The sequence below is a fragment of the Salvelinus alpinus genome, chromosome 12, assembly GCF_045679555.1.
Source record: "Salvelinus alpinus chromosome 12, SLU_Salpinus.1, whole genome shotgun sequence".
Lineage (NCBI taxonomy): Eukaryota > Metazoa > Chordata > Actinopteri > Salmoniformes > Salmonidae > Salvelinus > Salvelinus alpinus.
In genome coordinates, this window is record NC_092097.1 from 37,938,283 (window position 1) to 37,957,952 (window position 19,670).

The following is a 19,670-nucleotide window of genomic DNA, read 5'->3' on the forward strand; positions in this document are numbered from 1 at the left end:
GCACTCTGCAATTTCACTGGATGTTGGCCAGGTGGGACGCTACCGTCCTGCCCATAAGAAGTTAACGACCGTTCCACATGTGCATGTTCATTAATTGTTTATGGTTCATTGAACAAGCATGGGAAACCGTGTTTAAACCCTTTACAATGAAGATCTGTGAAGTTATTTGGATTTTTATGAATTATCTCTGAAGACAGGGTCCTGAAAAAGGGAAGTTTCTTTTTTTGCTGAGTTTGTGAAAATGGTGCGTTTCTATGTTTTGTAGTGAAAATGATAGAGGAAGATAAGTGTTTCTAATGACATCATCGGTGTGTGTCGTGTGATTTTGACCAATTGTGAGTAGGCATTGCCTACTAATTGTCTACTAATTGGTTGATGATGTCATTGGAAACACTTATCTTTCACAATCTTTTTTACTACAAAACATAGAAACACATCATTTTCACCTATGCAGATGTTGGGCTAGTGCTGGAGACGATGAATATGACGTTGAACATTTTTGAAGGCCTGACGTCAACTTTTCCTGAATCAGTGTGGTTTTTATGTGCTTTAGGTTCATTTTGTATCATTTGTTGTGGTAATTGCCCCATTATATCACTATGAAAGTATGACTCTGACATTTAGCTGTAACATCGACACTCTGCTTTCATCCCTGACTAGAACTTCAACTGATTCAGTGTGACTTTTATGTTCTCTGTGTTCTTTATAGCTACATCGGTTGTGCCCTTTTTATCGCTATAAAAGTATTTGATAATTGAGTATCAAGTTCTCTCTAAGTGGGCACTTGACAGGAGTTGGTCTTGTGTGTGCCAGACTTGGTGAGGGAATGAAGCTTGGGGGGGCTAAAGCAGAGCTTAGCTAATTGACTAATGTAGCTAATAATGTTTGAATGTTGATGGATGGCTAGTGCTAGCTGTGTGTGTGTGTATGTGTGTACGTGTGGATGCGTTTAACTATACTTGTGGGGACCAGGAGTCCCCACAAGAATAGTAAACAAAAATGTGAGCAACTGGAGACATTTTGTTAGTCCCCACAAGGTCAAATGCTATTTCAGGGGGTTTAGGGTTAAGGTTACAATTAGTGTTAGGGTTAGATTTAGGTTTAGAGTTAGGTTTAGGAGCTAGGGTTAGTTTTAGGATTTTCAGGTTACGGTAAGGATACGGGTCAGGGTTAGGGGTTAAGGAAAATAGGATTTTGAATGGGACTGAATTGTGTGTTTCCACAGGGTTAGTTATACAAGAGTGTGTGTGTGTGTGTGTGTGTGTGTGTGTGTGTGTGTGTGTGTGTGTGTGTGTGTGTGTGTGTGTGTGTGTGTGTGTGTGTGTGTGTGCGATAGATAGCCATTGCCCTACTAGCTCTCAGACAGACAACAAATGGGTGCCATTAAGGACTGCAGTTAAAGGAACTTGAGGAAAGTGATTAAGTATAATTAGCTGGATTGGACCACTTGCCTTTGTGCCTGTTTTACTCTATGCATTAAAGGATTGATTTACTATTTATTTATTTTCTCCTCAATGCAATCTGTCATCAGCAGCAACCTTGATTGTCACGGGTATTGTTGGAGTGTTCTGTTGCACGTTGTCTGGAAGGTGCTTCATTAGGATATTGATGATTGATTTTAGCTTGTATAGTGTGTGTTAGCTGTTAAGCAACGTATAGTGTGAAGACAAGCAGAATACAATATGATATAATATACAGTGTCTTCAGAAAGTATTTACACCCCTTTACTTTACACATTTAGTTTCTCACCCTGAATTTAAAATCGATTAAATTGAGATTTTGTGTCATTGATCTACACACAATGCCCCATAATGTCAAAATGAAATGTTGTTTATAGACATGTTTCGAAATGAATAAAAAATTAAAAGCTGAAATAGTACCCGCAAAACACCAGTCTCAACGTCAACAGTGAAGAGGCGACTCCGGGATGCTGGCCTTCTAGGCAGAGTTCTTCTGTCCAGTGTTTGTTTTTTTGCCCATCTTAATCTTTTATTTTTATTGGCCAGTCTGAGATATGGCTTTTTCTTTGCAACTCTGCCTAGAAGGTCAGCATCCCGGAGTCGCCTCTTCACTGTTAACGTTGAGACTGGTGTTTTGCGGGTACTATTTAATGAAGCTGCCAATTGAGGACTTGTAAGGCGTCTGTTTCTCAAACTAGACATTCTAATGTACTTGTCCTCTTGCTCAGTTGTGCACCGGGGCCTCCCACTCCTCTTTCTATTCTGGTTAGAGCCAGTTTGCAATGTTCTGTGAAGGGAGTAGTACACAGCGTTGTACGAAATCTTCAGTTTCTTGGCAATTTCTAGCATGGAATAGCTTTCATTTCTCAGAACAAGAATAGACTGAGTTTCAGAAGAAAGTTATTTGTTTCTGGCCATTTTGAGCCTGTAATGGAATCCACAAATGCTAATGCTCCTGATACTCAACTAGTCTAAAGAAGGCCAGTCTTATTGCTTCTTTAATCAACAACAGTTTTCAGCTGTGATAACATAATTGCAAAAGGGTTTTCTAATGATCAATTAGCCTTTTAAAATTATAAACTTGGATTAACTAACACAACGTGCCATTGGAACACAGGTGTGATGGTTGCTGATAATGGGCCTCTGTACACCTATGTACATAGATATTCCATAAAAATCTGCTGTTTCCAGCGACAATAGTCATTTACAAGATTAACAATGTCTATACTGTATTTCTGATCAATTTGATGTTATTCTAATGGACAAAAAATATGCTTTTCTTTCAGAAAAAAATGACAATTCTAAATGACCCCAAACTTTTGAACGGTAGTGTATATTAGTGTTGTATTTTTCAAATGTTTTATAAATGTTAGAATTTGTCTTCCACTTAGACATTACAAAGTATTTTGTGTAGATCTTTGACCAGAAATGATAATTAAATCCATTCTAATCCCACTTTGTAACACAACAAAATGCCATTTGCGTCTGTGACAAACAAACGTCTTCTGATGATGTGCCATAGCTTCTGTATTTTACACAAAGCCTTGTGTGTGTATTAATGCACCAGACAGGACATCTCCTGAGCATTATCTACTGTCCCTGAACAGTTCAAGGCTGTCTGATGGCTGATTCATCCAATTATTCCTGGCTGGAGAACAGCAACACGGCTCAGTGCCTACTCATCTGATTAAAGAGAGAGAGACAGAGGGAGGGAGAGAGGGAAGCAACGATAAAGCAACAGACAAGTTGTGATGCAAACACAAACACACAGGGTGAGATGGGGACGTGGCGGCCACATCCGTTTGATGAGGGGGTAGCTTTTATATTCAGTTTGAGTGAAGAGACTGTTGATTGCTAGCACTTCTTTGATGGTGCTGTTCTCTCCCAGCTTTGTGGTTGTATTTCATGCATTCACACTCACACAAATCAAGCAGACACATGCATAGGCCTACATTTTCAGAGTGTATCATTCTCAGAGTAAATGCATTTGGGAGCTGTGCATTGATAGCATTAAGGCATGGAGTTAGGTCTTAGTGAAGAGTATAATCCTGCTGTGGATCCATGCTCACTATGCTACTGCAGGGTTCGATACTGGGACAAAAGCAGTCGCATTTGCGACCGATTGACTTGGCAGTTTGACACACATTTTTAATTGGTCGCAAGGGTGCCAGTGAGAAAAATGTACCTGGTCATGTTAGTTTTTGGTTCACAATTAGCGATTTTTTTTATCATCATGATTTATTCAAACATTAATGTGCAATTAACCAAAAACAGAAAACAACTGGACGGGAATGCCCCTATCTGGGTGTGTCAGGGCTCAACTTCACTTGAATGCCCCTATCTGGGTGTGTCAGGGCTCAACTTCACTTGAATGCCCCTATCTGGGTGTGTCAGGGCTCAACTTCACTTGGATGCCCCTATCTGGGTGTGTCAGGGCTCAACTTCACTTGAATGCCCCTATCTGGGTGTGTCAGGGCTCAACTTCACTTGAATGCCCCTGTCAAAAAGTGTCAGGGGTCGACATGCATGGAAGGTTTTGGAAACCCTCCGGGTCAGTCAATGAAAAAAATATTGTTATAATGCGATTTTTAATCTAGGCTATATAATTTATTTTTTAAAAACTGATGGATTCTCGAAGCTGTTCGTTTGCTATGTCGATTATTCATCACACGTGCGCTGCGTGCACACACAGAGTACAAGACATTGAGAACACCTTCTTAATATTGAGTTGCACCCCCTTTTTGCCCTCAGAACAGCCTCAATTTGTCGGGGCATGGACTCTACAAGGTGTCAAAAGCCTTCCACAGGGATGCTGGTCCATATTGACTCCAATGATTCCCACTGTTGTGTCAAGTTGGCTAGATGTCCTTTGGGTGGTGGACCATTCTTGATACACACTGTTGAGCGTGAAAAACCTAGCATCATTGCAGTTTTTGAAATAAAACCGGTGCGCCTGGCACCTACTCCCATACCCTGTTCAAAGGCACTTGAATATTTGGTCTTGCCCATTCACCCTCTAAATGGCACAGAATCCATTTCTCAATTGCCTCAAGGCTTCAAAATATTTAACCTGTCTCCTCCTCTTCATCTACACTGATTGAAGTTGATTTAAGTGACATCAATAAGAGATCGTAGCTTTCACCTAGATTGTGAGTTTTTGTCACAACCCGGCTTGTGGGAAGTGACAAAGAGCTCTTATAGGACCAGGGCACAAATAATAATAATATAATATTAATCGATAATTTTGCTCTTTATTTAACCATCTTACATATAAAACCTTATTTGTTAATCGAAAATTGTGAATAACTCACCACAGGTTAATGAGAAGGGTATGCTTGAAAGGATGCACATAACTCTGCAATGTTGCGTTTGTTTAGAGAGAGTCTCAGTCTTAAATCATTTTCCACACATAGTCTGTGCCTGTATTCAGTTTTCATGCTAGTAAGGACTGAGAATCCACTCTCACATAGGCACGTGGTTGCAAAGAGCATCAGTGTCTAAACAGTGTGATTTGCCAAGGCAGGATACTCTGAGCGCATCCCAATCCAGAAATCTGGCAGTGGCTTCTGATTAAATTACATTTTCACAGAACCGCTTTTTGCAATTTCGATGAGGCTCTCTTGTTCAGATATCGGTAAGTGGACTGGAGGCAGGGCATGAAAGGGATAACGAATCCAGTTGTTTGTTTTATCTGTTTCGGGAAAGTACCTGCGTAATTGCGCACTCAACTCACTCAGGTGCTTCGCTATATCACATTTGACATTGTCCGAAAGCTTGAGTTCATTTGCACACAAAAAATCATACAATGATGGAAAGACCTGTGTGTTGTCCTTGTTAATGCAGACAGAGAAGAGCTCCAACTTCTTAATCATAGCCTTCATTTTGTCCCGCACATTGAATATTGTTGCGGAGAGTCCCTGTAATCCTAGATTCAGATCATTCAGGCAAGAAAAAACATCACCCAGATAGGCCAGTCGTTTGAGAAACTCGTCATGATGCAAGCGGTCAGACAAGTGAAAATTATGGTCAATAAAGAAAACTTTAAGCTCATCTCTCAAAAAAAAAAGTGTCAATACTTTGCCCCTTGATAACCAGCGCACTTCTGTATGTTGTAAAAGCGTTACATGGTCGCTGCCCATATCATTGCATAGTGCAGAAAATACACGAAAGTTCAGGGGCCTTGCTTTAACAAAGTTAACCATTTTCACTGTAGTGTCCAAAACATTGTTCAAGTGTCAGGCATTCCCTTGGCAGCAAGAGCCTCTCGGTGGATGCTGCATTGTACCCAAGTGACGTCGGGAGCAACTGCTTGCACGCGCGTGACCACTCCACTATGTCTCCCTGTCATGGCTTTTGTGCCATAAGTACAGATACCAACACATCTTGACCACCAAAGTCCATTTGATGTCACAAAGCTGTCCAGTAGTGTAAAAATATCCTCTCCTGTTGTCCTGGTTTCCAGTGGTTTGCTGAAGAGGATGTCTTCCTTAGTTGACCACCCATAAACGTAACAGACATATACCAGGAGCTGTGCCAGGCCTGCCACGTCTGTTGACTCGTCCAGCTGTAATGCATAGAATTCACTGGCTTGTATGCACAGCAGTAATTGTTTCAAAAATCTCCTGCCATGTCACTGATGCGTCGTGAAACAGTGTTGTTTGATGAAAGCATTGTCTGTGTAATTTTTGGGGCCTTTTCTCCCAGCATTGTCTGAGCCATATCTGCGGCAGAATTATGTCCTCCACAATAGTATGGGGCTTGCCTGTCCTAGCCACTCGGTAGCTCACCATATAATACGCTTCTAGCCCCTTCTTATTCATGGTATCTGTTGCTTTTATACATGTCTTACTACTCGAAAGTCGCCTTAATTCTCGCTCAGAAAAATCCTCTGGCTTATTTTTCTAATTGGCATGTTTTGTTTCTAAATGTCTACGCAAGAGTGAAGGTTTCATCGAGTTGTGAGAGAGTACCTTTGCACATATAACACTGTCGCTGAGGAAAGGCACTACTCCCAATACAAGTGAACCCCAAATCAATGTAGTTCTCATCATATTATCGCCTCTTCGATGGTCCAACGTCCATGTCTGTTGTTCGGTGCTTTCCTGGGTAAGGGTGAAGGTTGTGAAGCTGTTTGGCTGCATCAGATTCACAACTGTCAGTGTCCATGCTAGCTGGGCTAACAACAAATGTAGAATTACTGATGCTAGCATTGGATGTGCTCGTGGAAGCAGAACAGCTTGTTTCGTCGACGGGTGCAGGTGTAGTACTGCTGGTAGTAGCAGTACTACCAGTATAGCTGGTATGTGTCTATGGACGCGGGCCTTAATTTTTTTGACCATTTATCAATTTTCGAGCAAATGGAATGAGCAGCAGCTACGTTTGGCTACATACGGACCTTTAGTGGAATTCCCGCATGAGAGCAACGGTTAATGTGATTGGATGTTAATTATTTGACTATTAGTTATTTCGCTGAACACTAGATGGTTTAATTTTATTTTTGGCAGTGAAACGAGGCTACTCAGGCGAGAGAGAAAAAACTCACCCAAATGTGTAGCCCCGTTGGAAAATATAAATGGACTGTTAAAAATGTAAAGGGGAAAAAAAGTAAATCATAAAAAAAAAAATGTGAATCATATTTTTATTTGGCGTACCCCCGATGGCATTGCGCTTAGCCCAGTTTGGGAATACCTGCTTTACCTGTTGGAATACCTGCTTTACCTGTGGGAATACCTGCTTTACCTGTGGGAATACCTGCTTTACCTGTGGGAATACCTGCTTTACCTGTGGGAATACCTGCTTTACCTGTGGGAATACCTGCTTTACCTGTGGGAATACCTGCTTTACCTGTGGCAAAACCATGTGTGGTTATCATGAGCAAGACAACGTCGAATGTTGGCTTCAGCTTGGGTTTCCATACAAAGCATTCCATACAAAGGGAACCCTGTTTTTGGTCGCTTTCTCATTTTAAAACAATAACCCATCAATAACTCTTCAACATCTCAAATGGCGAGACTGACTAGCTACCACATGAACAGACTTCTTTAGTTTGTTTGTGTCGGTAGCATGATGTCTATTTAGTTAGGCAATGCCCACATTATTCAGACATATTTTAAGATACAAAAATAATGTCAATGTCAATGAATAATGCCCTTGGGTAGACCTATTAAAAAATGTGTTATTCTTAAAGTGGTAATGCATACTTATTTGCATAGATTTTGGGGGAGATCGTTTTTCTATAGGCTATTACAACAATTAAATGTAACACGTAGGTCCTTGAAAATTACAATTACGTGCTTGAAAAAGTCCTTGAAAGTTCTTGAATGTGACTTGCCAATGTCTGCATGAACCCTGTATAGGCGACTTGCTCAGCCACAAATGAAAGTTAAATCACCTGCTATTAAAATGATGCACACATCATTCGCTTTCCTGTCGGACCTTGACACGGCCAGTATATTTTTCATTTGGGCCAGTAGCTTTCAGTTGCATGGTAATGGCAAATTTTGCCTGCTGTGTACGGTGCTCGTTTTTTTTGTTGCTGTGGTATTGTTTTGATATTATTCTGCCCTCTAGAGGATTTTGCAGAAAATAACATATAGCAGTTTGAAATCTACAATAAAAACATTTTGGACTTTATTTTGTCTATTTTCTTTGCTGTTACAGCGAATCTATCCAAATTAATGTAAGAACACAGGGGCATGCTAATTTAAAAGATTGCTAGTCATTATTAGCCTGGTTCTGCAAGCACATTATGGGACACAGGTCAGGTCCATTTTAATAATTTTAATTAATTGTGTAACCATATCATGTTGAAAGCACCAGTGCCACTAGTGAAAAAGATACAACAGCCCTAATATTGTGCTAAATGACTTAAATGTAAATGTAAATGTAAAAAAAAAAAAGATAATTATGTTGAAATCCGGAGTCACCTTTGTTTATTTTCCAAGTTACATTAGCTTGCGAAAGTTTCACCCCCCTTGGCATTTTTCCTATTTAGTTGCCTTACATCCTGGAATGAAAATAGATTTTTGGGGAGGTTTGTATCATTTGATTTACACAACATGCCTACCACTTTGAAGATGCAAAATATTTTTTTATTGTCAAACAAGAAATAAGACCAAAAAAAAACTGAACTTGAGCGTGCATAATTATTCCCCCCAAAGTCAGTACTTTGTAGAGCCATCTTTTGCAGCAATTGCAGCTGCAAGTCTCTTGGGGTATGTCTCTATAAGCTTGGCACATCTAGCCACTGGGATTTTTGCCCATTCTTCAAGGCAAAACTGTTCCAGCTCCGTCAAGTTGGATGGGTTCCGCTGGTGTACAGCAATCTTTAAGTCATACCACAGATTCTCAATTGGATTGAGGTCTGGGCTTTGACTAAATGTTTCCCCTTAAACCGCTCGAGTGTTGCTTTAGCAGTATGCTTAGGGTCATTGTCCTGCTGGAAGGTGAACCTCCGTCCCAGTCTCAAATCTCTGGAAGACTGAAACAGGGTTCCCTCTAGAATTTCCCTGTATTTAGCGCCATCCATCATTCCTTCAATTCTGACCAGTTTTCCAGTCCCTGCTGATGAAAAACATCCCCACAGCATGATGCTGCCACCATGCTTCACTGTGGGGAAGGTGTTCTTGGGGTTATGAGAGGTGTTGGGTTTGTGCCAGACATAGCGTTTTCCTTGATGGCCAAAAAGCTCAACGTTAGTCTCATCTGACCAGAGTTCCATATGTTTGGGGAGTCTCTCACATGCATTTTGGCGAACACCAAACGTGTTTTTTTTTTTTTTTCTTTAAGCAATGGCTTTTTTCTGGTCACACAAAGCCTAGCTCTGTGGAGTGTACGGCTTAAAGTGGTGTTATGGACAGATTCTCCAATCTTTGCTGTGGAGCTTTGCAGCTCCTTCAGGGTTATCTTTGGTCTCTTTGTTGCCTCTGGTTAATTCCCTCCTTTGCATGGTCTGTGAGTTTTGGTGGGTGGCCCTCTCTTGGCAGGTGTGTTGTGGTGCCATATTCTTTCCATTTTTTAATAATTGATTTAATGGTGCTCCGTGGGATGTTCAAAGTTTCAGATATTTTTTTATAACCCAATCATGATCTGTGCTTCTCCACAACTTTGTCACTGACCTGTTTGGAGAGCTCATTGGTCTTCATGGTGCCGCTTGCTTTGGTGGTGCCCCTTGCTTAGTGGTGTTGCAGACTCTGGGGCCTTTCAGAACAGGTGTATATATATTGAGTTAGATTGTCACACAGGTGGACTTTATTTAACTAATTATGTGACTTCTGAAGGTAATTGGTTGCACCAGATCTTATTTAGGGGCTTCATAGTAAAGGGGGTGCACCAACTTATTTTTGGAATTTCACTTCACCAATTTGGACTATTTTGTGTATGTCCATTACATGAAATCCAAATAAAAATCCATTTTAATTACAGGTTGTAATGCAACAAAATAGGAAAAACGCCAAATGGGATGAATACTTTTGCAAGGGACTGTATAGCACACAATATTTGACATACAGCAGGTTTTTAAAGGACCAAAGATGTTGGTCTGCTTCGTGTGGAACAATGGCGCTGCAGTGGATAGCAGCTGTTTTACTATTTTGTATGTTTTTTGTCGCTCATCTTAACTTTTTTTATATGTTTCCTATGACCGAAAAGAGCTTCTGGACATCAGAACAGCGATCACTTACCACGATTTTGATGAAGAGTTCTACTTCAACATGTCGGAGGCGCAGGACTTACTGCTCCCTGGACCAGGCCCTAATCCCCGAACTCAGAAAAGAAAAGGGCAGCGTTAGAGAGGCCAACGTACGGGCACCCTGACAAATCTACGTCAGCGAGTACATAAACCACCTCTACTCAAGCGTATAATCACTGAACAAACTGGACATGCTCTGTTTAAGACTATCCTATCGTCAGGACCTGAAGAACAGTAATATTCTGTTTCTCTGAGTCATTTGTTGAACAAGGACATAGATAATATATATCTAGCTGGTTTTTCTATGCATCGGCAGGACAGAATGTCAGCGTCGGGTAAGCTCAAGGAGGAAGGTGTGTGTCTCTTTGTTAACAACAGCTGGTGAGCGATCTCTAATATTAAGGAGGTCTCGAGGTTCTGCTCGCCTGAGTTAGAATATCTCATGATAAGCTGTAGACCATACTAGGCTTGAGCGCTATACCGTATTCCTGGGTATTTGGAAATGGCCACGGGATGGGTTTTCAATACCTTCAATACCGTTAAAAATATTTCTTATGTTTTTCAATACATTTGAATATTTGTAGCTATTTTTTAAGTCAAAACCAACAGTCAACTTGTGTAATGCCTTAGGAGATAAAGCAGATTGCGTTCTTATTTCACCTGTCACATTAGTTGACATTATGAAGCTTACTTAGTTCCCCAGCACAGTTGAGCCAGTGACCTGTTTGTTTGTAAATAGCACAACAGGAGAAAACGATGTCCCGCTGTCTATTGACAGGGGTCGCGTTTTTATATTGAAAGTCAACAGTGTTTCTTTGCTTCAATAGACTGATCAGGGACGTGCAACTATTGTTTTCCTTCACATTAGTGCAACACATTCGGCATAAAATAGCTTCATTTTCATCAGATGACAACAGAAGTGCAACTCTATTTGGCTGGCAGCCACACAAGTAAATGAGCTTACATTGAAAAAACTAAAACGAAGCATAGCCATCATATTTCTAATGTTTAGGCCTATCATAAAAAGAATGTAGCCAGCTACATTTCCTATTGTTTTGCTTAAAGTTAATCTTGCATTTTACCAAAGAAAAATAGGATGGCTACACCAAGAAAAGTACCAGAGAAAAGGAGGTACACATCAGTCAGAGCGCTGTCTGCTGATAGAATGCCCATTTATGAATTCTGAACCCAGTTTAGAAGTACAACTGAAGCACCAAATGAATCTGCTGCCAAGCTGAAATTACAATAAGAAGCATTTTAGATCTGTGTTTACAAAACGCAGCAAGATATTTCTCATGCGTTTTATCTTTTTTTCCTGCGTGAAAAATTTGGAATTATGTGTTAACACTACTCCTAGTTTAACTTGCTATCTAAGTAAATGGCTGAATTAATAAGGTGACTGGGGATCATATTGTGTTCGTTTTCTGCCACATTTGAGAAGACAAAGCACTATTAATGCGTTATTTGTACAGCTGCCACTGCTATCTTGGTGCTTAAAGCTAGTGAGGGAGATAAGTGTTTCCAGCTTCAGAGATTTTTGCAGTTCGTTCCAGTCATTGGCAGCAGAGAACTGGAAAGAAAGACGACCAAAGGAGGAATTGGCTTGCGTTTCCTTGCGTTTCTTCTCCTCTCTGTTCTTTGCCCTCCGGCTTCTCGCCCCTCTTCTCTGAGCAGAACAGGCAAGCCTATTGCCCCAGTGGCCCATTACTCAGACTCCACACAGACACAGTGTGTAGACATGCTGCTGGGAGAGCCAGTACTGCAAAACGTTGTTCATTTGCACGATGTCTCTCATTCGCATTCGCTTGTAAATGTCCAAACTCACCAAAAATGACATTCCGTAGCTCCTACATATATATGTATAACTTTATGAGCTGGATTGCCTGTCTTTGCAATTTGTTTATTTTCTTTTGCGCTTGTTAGCATATTTAGCTAGCAGTCTCCATGGAAATCCGTTATTACTTGTAATAATTTTGTTAGCATTCTAGTAATAGACGGTAGGTAGCCTAGTGGTTAGAGCGTTGGACTAGTAACCGAAAGGTTGCAAGATTGAATCCCCAAGCTGACAAGGTACAAATCTGTCATTCTGCCCCTGAATAAGGCAGTTAACCCACTGTTCCTAGGCTGTCATTGAAAATAAGAATTTGTTCTTAACTGACTTGCCTAGTTAAATATAGGTAAAATAAAAAAGATTGCCCAATGTTTGTTTTTGCATTTTTGGCGCCACCTTGTGTACTAATCTGGTAATACCATATATCCTGGGGTGAGAGAAAGACGGTATGAAGATGTGAAAATCTGGATACTGACCTACCCTAGACCGTACTATTTAGAAAGGGGGCAAATACTTTTTCACAGCACTGTATGTGAGAATGCTGTTTATTGACTACAGCTCAGTGTTCAACACCTTAGTGCCCTCCAAGCTCATCACTAAGCTAAGGACCCTGGGACTGACCACCTCCCTCTGCAACTGGATCCTGGACTAGTGGAGCGGGTCGAGCACTTCAAGTTCCTCAGTGTCCACATCAATAAGGATCTATCATGGTCCACACACACCAACATAGTCATGAAGAGCCTCTTCCCCCTCAGGAGACTGAAAATATTTGGCATGAGCCCTTAGATCCTCAAAATGTTCTACAGCTGCACCATTGAGAGCATCTTGACTGGCTGCATCACCGCTTGGTATAGCAACTGCTTGGCTTACAAACGCAAAGCACTACACAGGCCAGTGCATATGGCCCAGTACATCACTGGGGCCAAGCTCCCTGCAATCCAGGACCTCTATACCAGGTGGTGTCAGAGGAAGGCCCTAAAGACTCCAGCCACCCAAGTCATAGATTGTTCTCTCTGTTACCGCACGGCAAGCGGTACCGATGCACCAAGTCTGAAACCAACAGGACCCTGAACAGCTTCTACCCCCAAGCCATAAGACTGCTAAATAGTTAGTCCAGGTAGCTATTTGGTTAACTATTTAACTACCTGCATTCACCCTTTTTGCACAATTTTTTTTGACTCATCACATACGCTGCTGGTACTGTTTATTGTCTGTCACTTTATTCCTGGTTATATGTACATATCTACCTCAATTACTTCGTACCCCTACACTATAGTGGGCTCCCGAGTGTCGCAGCGGTCTAAGGCACTGAATCTCAGTGCAAGAGGTGTCACTATAGTATCTGGTTCATATCCAGGCTATATCACATCTGGCCATGGTTAGTCCCATAGGGCGGTGCACAATTGGCCCAGTGTTGGCCGGGGTTGGCCAGAGTAGGCTGTCATTGTAAATAAGAATTTGTTCTTAACTGACTTGCCTGGCTCAATAAAAAAATACACATTTATAGTTATTCATTGTGTATGTATTATTACTTTGAAGCATTTCACAGTTAGTCTACACATGTTGTTTACAAACATTTGACAGATTTTTATTTTTGCCATGTAAAAAATATTGCCGTACTGGTATTGTTCCGGTCCTTGTAGAACCCTGCTGCTACTGTCAGAACAGTACAGCACTGGGATGTGTGATAATAGTGTGTTTGTGTGAGGTAGACAGAATGACGGAGAAGAGGGGGGAAAGAGAAACTAGTATTTTTTTAACAAATTATTTTATAACCATTGAAAGTTGTACTGTTTACTTGCATAGCAACCTACTGAAAGGAAATATGTTTTGTGTACCTGCCAGTGTTCACTGCATTCTGTCCAAATAACTGATTTATTTTGACGTGCTAGAACCACTTAAAAGCAACCTCTAATGTTCTGTCTGCTCTCTCTCTCTCTCTCTCCCTCTCTCTCTCACTCTCTCTCTCTCGCTCTCTCACTCTCTCACTCTCTCGCTCTCTCTCTCTTTTTCCTCACAGATGCAGATCTACCTGTACAACTCTGATGACTTTGACAGTCTCAGTGCGGCCATCAAGGAGAAACGCATGATTGCTGCGCTGGCTGTGTTCTTTGAGGTAAGACTGGCTTCGGGCTGTGTTGTTGTTAGAGGAGATATTTTGGTTTCAGTTGTTCCCAAACACAATGAAACTAGAGGGTAGGAATATAGTGCTCATTGGGAAATATGAACAACAGTAATGGATACACTGATCGAAAGCTGCTTGCTCTCCTGAGGCACATGCAATCTTTCTTCCTTGTCCTCGCTTTACTTCCAACTTCCCATATCCCTGAAAGAGAAGCACAGACAGACAGACAGGTGTCTTCAGGGAGTCATTACGGTGAAAGAGAAGCACAGACAGACAGACGGGTGTCTTCAGGGAGTCATTACGGTGAAAGAGAAGCACAGACAGACAGACAGACAGGTGTCTTCAGGGAGTCATTACGGTGAAAGAGAAGCACAGACAGACAGACAGGTGTCTTCAGGGAGTCATTACGGTGAAAGAGAAGCACAGACAGACAGACAGGTGTCTTCAGGGAGTCATTACGGTGAAAGAGAAGCACAGACAGACAGACAGGTGTCTTCAGGGAGTCATTACGGTGAAAGAGAAGCACAGACAGACAGGTGTCTTCAGGGAGTCATTACGGTGAAAGAGAAGCACAGACAGACAGACAGACAGACAGGTGTCTTCAGGGAGTCATTACGGTGAAAGAGAAGCACAGACAGACAGACGGGTGTCTTCAGGGAGTCATTACGGTGAAAGAGAAGCACAGACAGACAGGTGTCTTCAGGGAGTCATTACGGTGAAAGAGAAGCACAGACAGACAGGTGTCTTCAGGGAGTCATTACGGTGAAAGAGAAGCACAGACAGAGTCAGAGAACAAGGGCTTCTGCCGCTATCTCTTAAAAATCCCCTCTTTACCTAAAAGAAAAGTATTTGTCCGTCTGCCTGCCTGTCTGTATTAGTATGTGGGTTGTTACATAAAGCTATTGGACAAGTAGCTATATGGTATTCTAAATAAAAAAATGAATAAATATTTGATTTCTGCAATGAAATGAACCTTCTAGTGAGCACACAAGGATGAGCTGTCCACTTTGTTTCCCTGTTGGTTTGTATCTGTGCACTAACCCAGCATCATCACTCTCCAACATACACCCACAATGATCAATAACATGTTGGTACAATTAGTTTAACATATTGGACCATGCATATAGCCTATGCACAGTCCATATTATCAGGTATGCTATTAAGAATAAGCATTATCACCTGTAGCCCAACTGATGCGGAATAGTGGCTAGAAATAAATAGGCTGAAGCATGAGGTTGCCTATCTGCATTTAGCCTATTGGACTAATCATTAGCATTCTATTGATGAATGTTGTCCCAACAAATTGCATACGCACAGTGAATATAATGTAGGCCTACATGTTAGGATAATCTGCCACCCGGGGTAACCTGCCTGTACTTCTCACAGAAACCACTTCATGTCACCATCCCCTCCAACACCTTCCCTGGTTGCCAAATGATTTTGAGGTAGGGTAGCGTTTTACCCTAAGTTACCCTACAGTTGACCCGTGTTACATTTAGCCTCACTCTCCCCTATGCACTCACAGCAAATTGCTGAGTAAAAGACCATTTATGCTTGATCCAAAAATGTGGTGTGTTGCCTCCGGAGGCATTCAGAGGCCAAATTCCCCTCCGTAGCACATCGCCGTGCGCCTCCCAAATGTTATAACAATGCGGAGGGCGCCATATAGCTACATATAGCTCCGCATTGACATGATTGGTTGACGGTAGGTGGGGGCGGGAGGTCCTGTATAAACACAAACTCACTTCCGTGACAACTTCCTTCTCAACAGCTCTGCTCAACAGCTCCGCGCTGCTCCGTGAAGCGCAAGAAGTATGAATGCCCTGACTTCTGCAGAGGCCGTATCACCATTAATGCAGCATGGAAAATGCAGATGTCGGATTGACCATGCAGCGCATTTTAGGTGCTTAATAATGCCGCTGCTCTGGGTTTAAAATGGTTCAGTTTGCACATATTTAAGAGATGAGAAATAAATAAATAAGGAATGGAAAGCTGGGATCCCCCTTTTTTCAACAAGGACCATTAAAACTGCTGTTTTCGCAATTTCAAGCATTGTTGTGCATTGACTGCTTGTCAGAATGCATGTTTCCCTCCCTAGGGCACTCGCAACTTCAATGCGTCTCGAGAGGAATATTTATCTCACATAAAACACACAACAACAAGCCGACTAGGTAAATCCACCACATGACCAAAAGTATTTGGACACCTGCTCGTCGAACATCTCATTTCAAAATCATGGGCATTAATATGGAGTTGGGTCTCCCCTTTGCTGCTATAACAGCCTCCACTCTTCTGGGAAGGCTTTCCACTAGATGTTGAAACATTGCTGCGGGGACTTGCTTCCATTCAGCCACGAGCATTAGTGAGGCCGGGCACTGATGTTGGCCGATTAGGCCTTGCTCGCAGTAATCATTCCAATTCATGCCAAAGGTGTTCGATGGGGTTGAGGTCAGGGCTCTGTGCAGGCCAGTCAAGTTCATCCACAGTGATCTCGACAGACCTCGCTTTGTGCACGGGGGCATTGTCATGCTGAAACAGGAAAGGGCCTTCCCCAAACTGTTGCCACAAAGATGTTAGCACAGAATCGTCTAGAATGTCATTGTATGCTGTAGCGTTAAGATTTCCCTTCACTGGAACAAACAAGTGTGAAAAACAGCCCCAGACCATTATTCCTCCTCTACCAAACTTTACAGTTGGCACTATGCATTGGGACAGGTAGCATTCTCCTGGCTTCCGCCAAACCCAGATTCATCCATCGGACTGCCAGATGGTGAAGCGTTATTCTTCACTCCAGAGAAGTCCAATGGCGACGAGCTTTACACCACTCCAGCTGACGCTTTGCATTGCGCATGGTAATTGTAGGCTTGTGTGCGGCTGCTCAGCCATGGAAACCCATTTCATGAAGCCCTCGACGAACAGTTATTGTGCTGATGTTGCTTCCAGAGGCAGTTTAGAACTCGGTGGTGAGTGTTGCAACCGAGGACAGACTAATTTTACACGCTGCACGCTTCAGCACTCGGCGGTCCCGTTCTGTGAGCTTGTGTGGCCTACCACTTCATGGCTGAGCCGCTGTTACCCCTAGATCTTTCCACCTCACAATTACAGCACTTACAGTTGATTGGCGCAGCTCCAGCAGGGCTGAAATTTGACGAACTGATATGTTGGAAAGGTGAAATCCTATGACGGTGCCACGTAAGTCACTGAGCTCTTCAGTACGAGCCATTCTACTGCTAATGTTCGTCTATGGAGATTGCATGGCTGTGTGCTCCATTTTATGCACTTGTCAGAAACGGGTGTGGCCGAAATAGCTGAATCCACTAATTTGAAGGGATGTCCACATACTTTTGTATATATAGTGTCGATAAACTATTCAAGTAAGTGGTTTTCTGATTCTTCTATTCATTACTCGTTTTGGTTGCAGATGAAAAGTAAATGTGGACTGTTCTAGCATCTTCAAAGTGCGCCTCAGCAGAATATTTTTTTCATGTTCCATATTTTTTGGGGTGTGTCGGCAAGGATTTAGCCATGGCAACGCCACAGTAAAATGGCTGGTTCTATTTCTATTATACTGATGTGGTCTATTACGTAGAAGCACTCTATCCTAACACTCAGAGCCACACAGACAAAGTGGCCGGCACAGTTCCTCTCTGACAGAGAGGCAGGCAGGTTGGAGTGGGGACACAGCTGTTTCTAGGTCTGTGGCTAGACAACAACGGACCTTGTGTGATTGAAAACCTAAATGCTACCACTGTTTTTCTGACAGCCCTTCAGCAATTAGCATCAGCGCCAACACACATGTATCCCGCTGAATGACATTTTAAAGAGCAGGACACACACCTGACACACATATACACACACACAGACACACCAGTTTACCATTTCTAATCGAGCTGCATTTGAGTTCCCTGATCGCTAATGGTCGCTAAGGGGGTCATATTATTATCCACATTCAGCACTTAGTTACAGACTATTACTCTCATTGGACTGACCTGAATTAGGAATGGAAGATGAGGAGGAGGAGCGGTCCCCATATCTCATCACTTTTTTCCCCTCTAAGTGTAAATAGCACATTGGGAATGTTGGTAATAAATGTGATACGTGTTGTGAACTGAGTGTGGGTACTGTAACTGCTGTTCTGGGCTGTCCTGTACAATATCCTGTCTCTTGTTTGTTGTCTTCAGGTGGGGCGGAGAGACAATCCAGCCGTAGAGCCCATCATCCAGGGACTGAAACGGGTTGTACACCACGGTGAGTATACCACTATCGCTGTGTTCTCACTGTGCTGCTGTTCAACAACCTTAGTTCTATAGGACTTCTCAGTTAACTACAGAGTCCGCAGGGCCCCAGGTTCTCAGTCTTCCCACAGAAACACAGATATAAATACAGACACACTAATGATGGTTAAAGAGGACCTTGGCTTTATCACTTTCGCTATAATTCATACTAATAATTGGATTTGTATAGCGCTTTTCTACCAACTGAGGTACATAAAGCGCTTTACATAGTAATGGAGAAACTCACCTCATCCACGGCGACCATTTTTGTGCCAGAACACTCACCAGCTATCAGGTCGAGAGGTGAGGAGGGATATTATACCAATTAGGAATGAGGGAGATGATATCAGGGTTAATACCCCTACTCTTATGATAAATGCCATGGGATTTTTTATTTTATTTGCATTTTTATATTTAAAAAATATTACCCCTTTTTCATGGTATCCAATTGATAGTTACAGTCTTGTCTCATCACTGTGTCTCCCGTACGGAAGTTCGAGAGCCGTGCATCCTCCGAAACACAACCCGCACTGCTTCTTGACATAACGCCCACTTAACCCAGAAGCCAGCCACACCAATGTGTCAGCATACACTACACCGAGCCCACCACAGGGGTCACTAGTGCATGATGGGACAAGGACATCCCTGCCGACCAAACCCTCCCCTAACCCGGACGACACTGGGCCAATTGTGCTTCACCCCACGGGTCTCCCGGTCACGACAGAGCCTGGACTTGAACCCAGAATCTCTAGTGGCACAGCTAGCACTGCGCCACTCAGGAGGCCCTAGTGCCATGGGATCTTAATGACCACAGAGGGTCAGGACACCCTTTACCTTCCCATCTGAAAGACAGCACCCTATGTCCCTTTCACTGCTTTAGGGGCATTGGGATCTCCTTAACCCTTCAACACCACTTCCAGCAGCATCTGGTCTCCCATCCAGCCAGTATCAACCCTGCTTAGCTTCAGAAGCAAGCCAGCAGTGGGATGCAGGGTGGTATGCTGCTGGCTATAGAGGGCTTTCAGTCACACACAAGAGCACTCAATGAATGTCCACAAAAAAATACTAATAAAAAAAGAGACAGAGAAATTATTTCCCAAGTTGTTGTTGTTTGTGAGGTTAATGTGAGGTGATTACTTCAAACATCACACATCTCCCAGACTGTCTATTTTCAGACATAACACATCTCCCAGACTGTCTATTTTCAGACATCACACATCTCCCAGACTGTCTATTTTCAGACATCACACATCTCCCAGACTGTCTGTAAATAGAAATTCCGCGCCTTTCA

The 19,670-nt window shown here is 42.4% G+C and overlaps 1 protein-coding gene across 2 annotated transcripts in view; it reads left to right on the forward strand.

The window, feature by feature from the left end:
• Window positions 1-19,670, forward strand: part of LOC139536108 (receptor-type tyrosine-protein phosphatase gamma-like) — a 259,097-nt gene that overhangs the window by 156,872 nt on the left and 82,555 nt on the right. For both annotated transcript variants that reach the window (XM_071336268.1, XM_071336269.1), the window contains exons 5-6: window positions 14,001-14,096; window positions 18,287-18,353. In XM_071336268.1, the coding sequence (XP_071192369.1) occupies window positions 14,001-14,096; window positions 18,287-18,353 (163 nt within the window). The remainder of the gene's footprint in view (window positions 1-14,000; window positions 14,097-18,286; window positions 18,354-19,670) is intronic.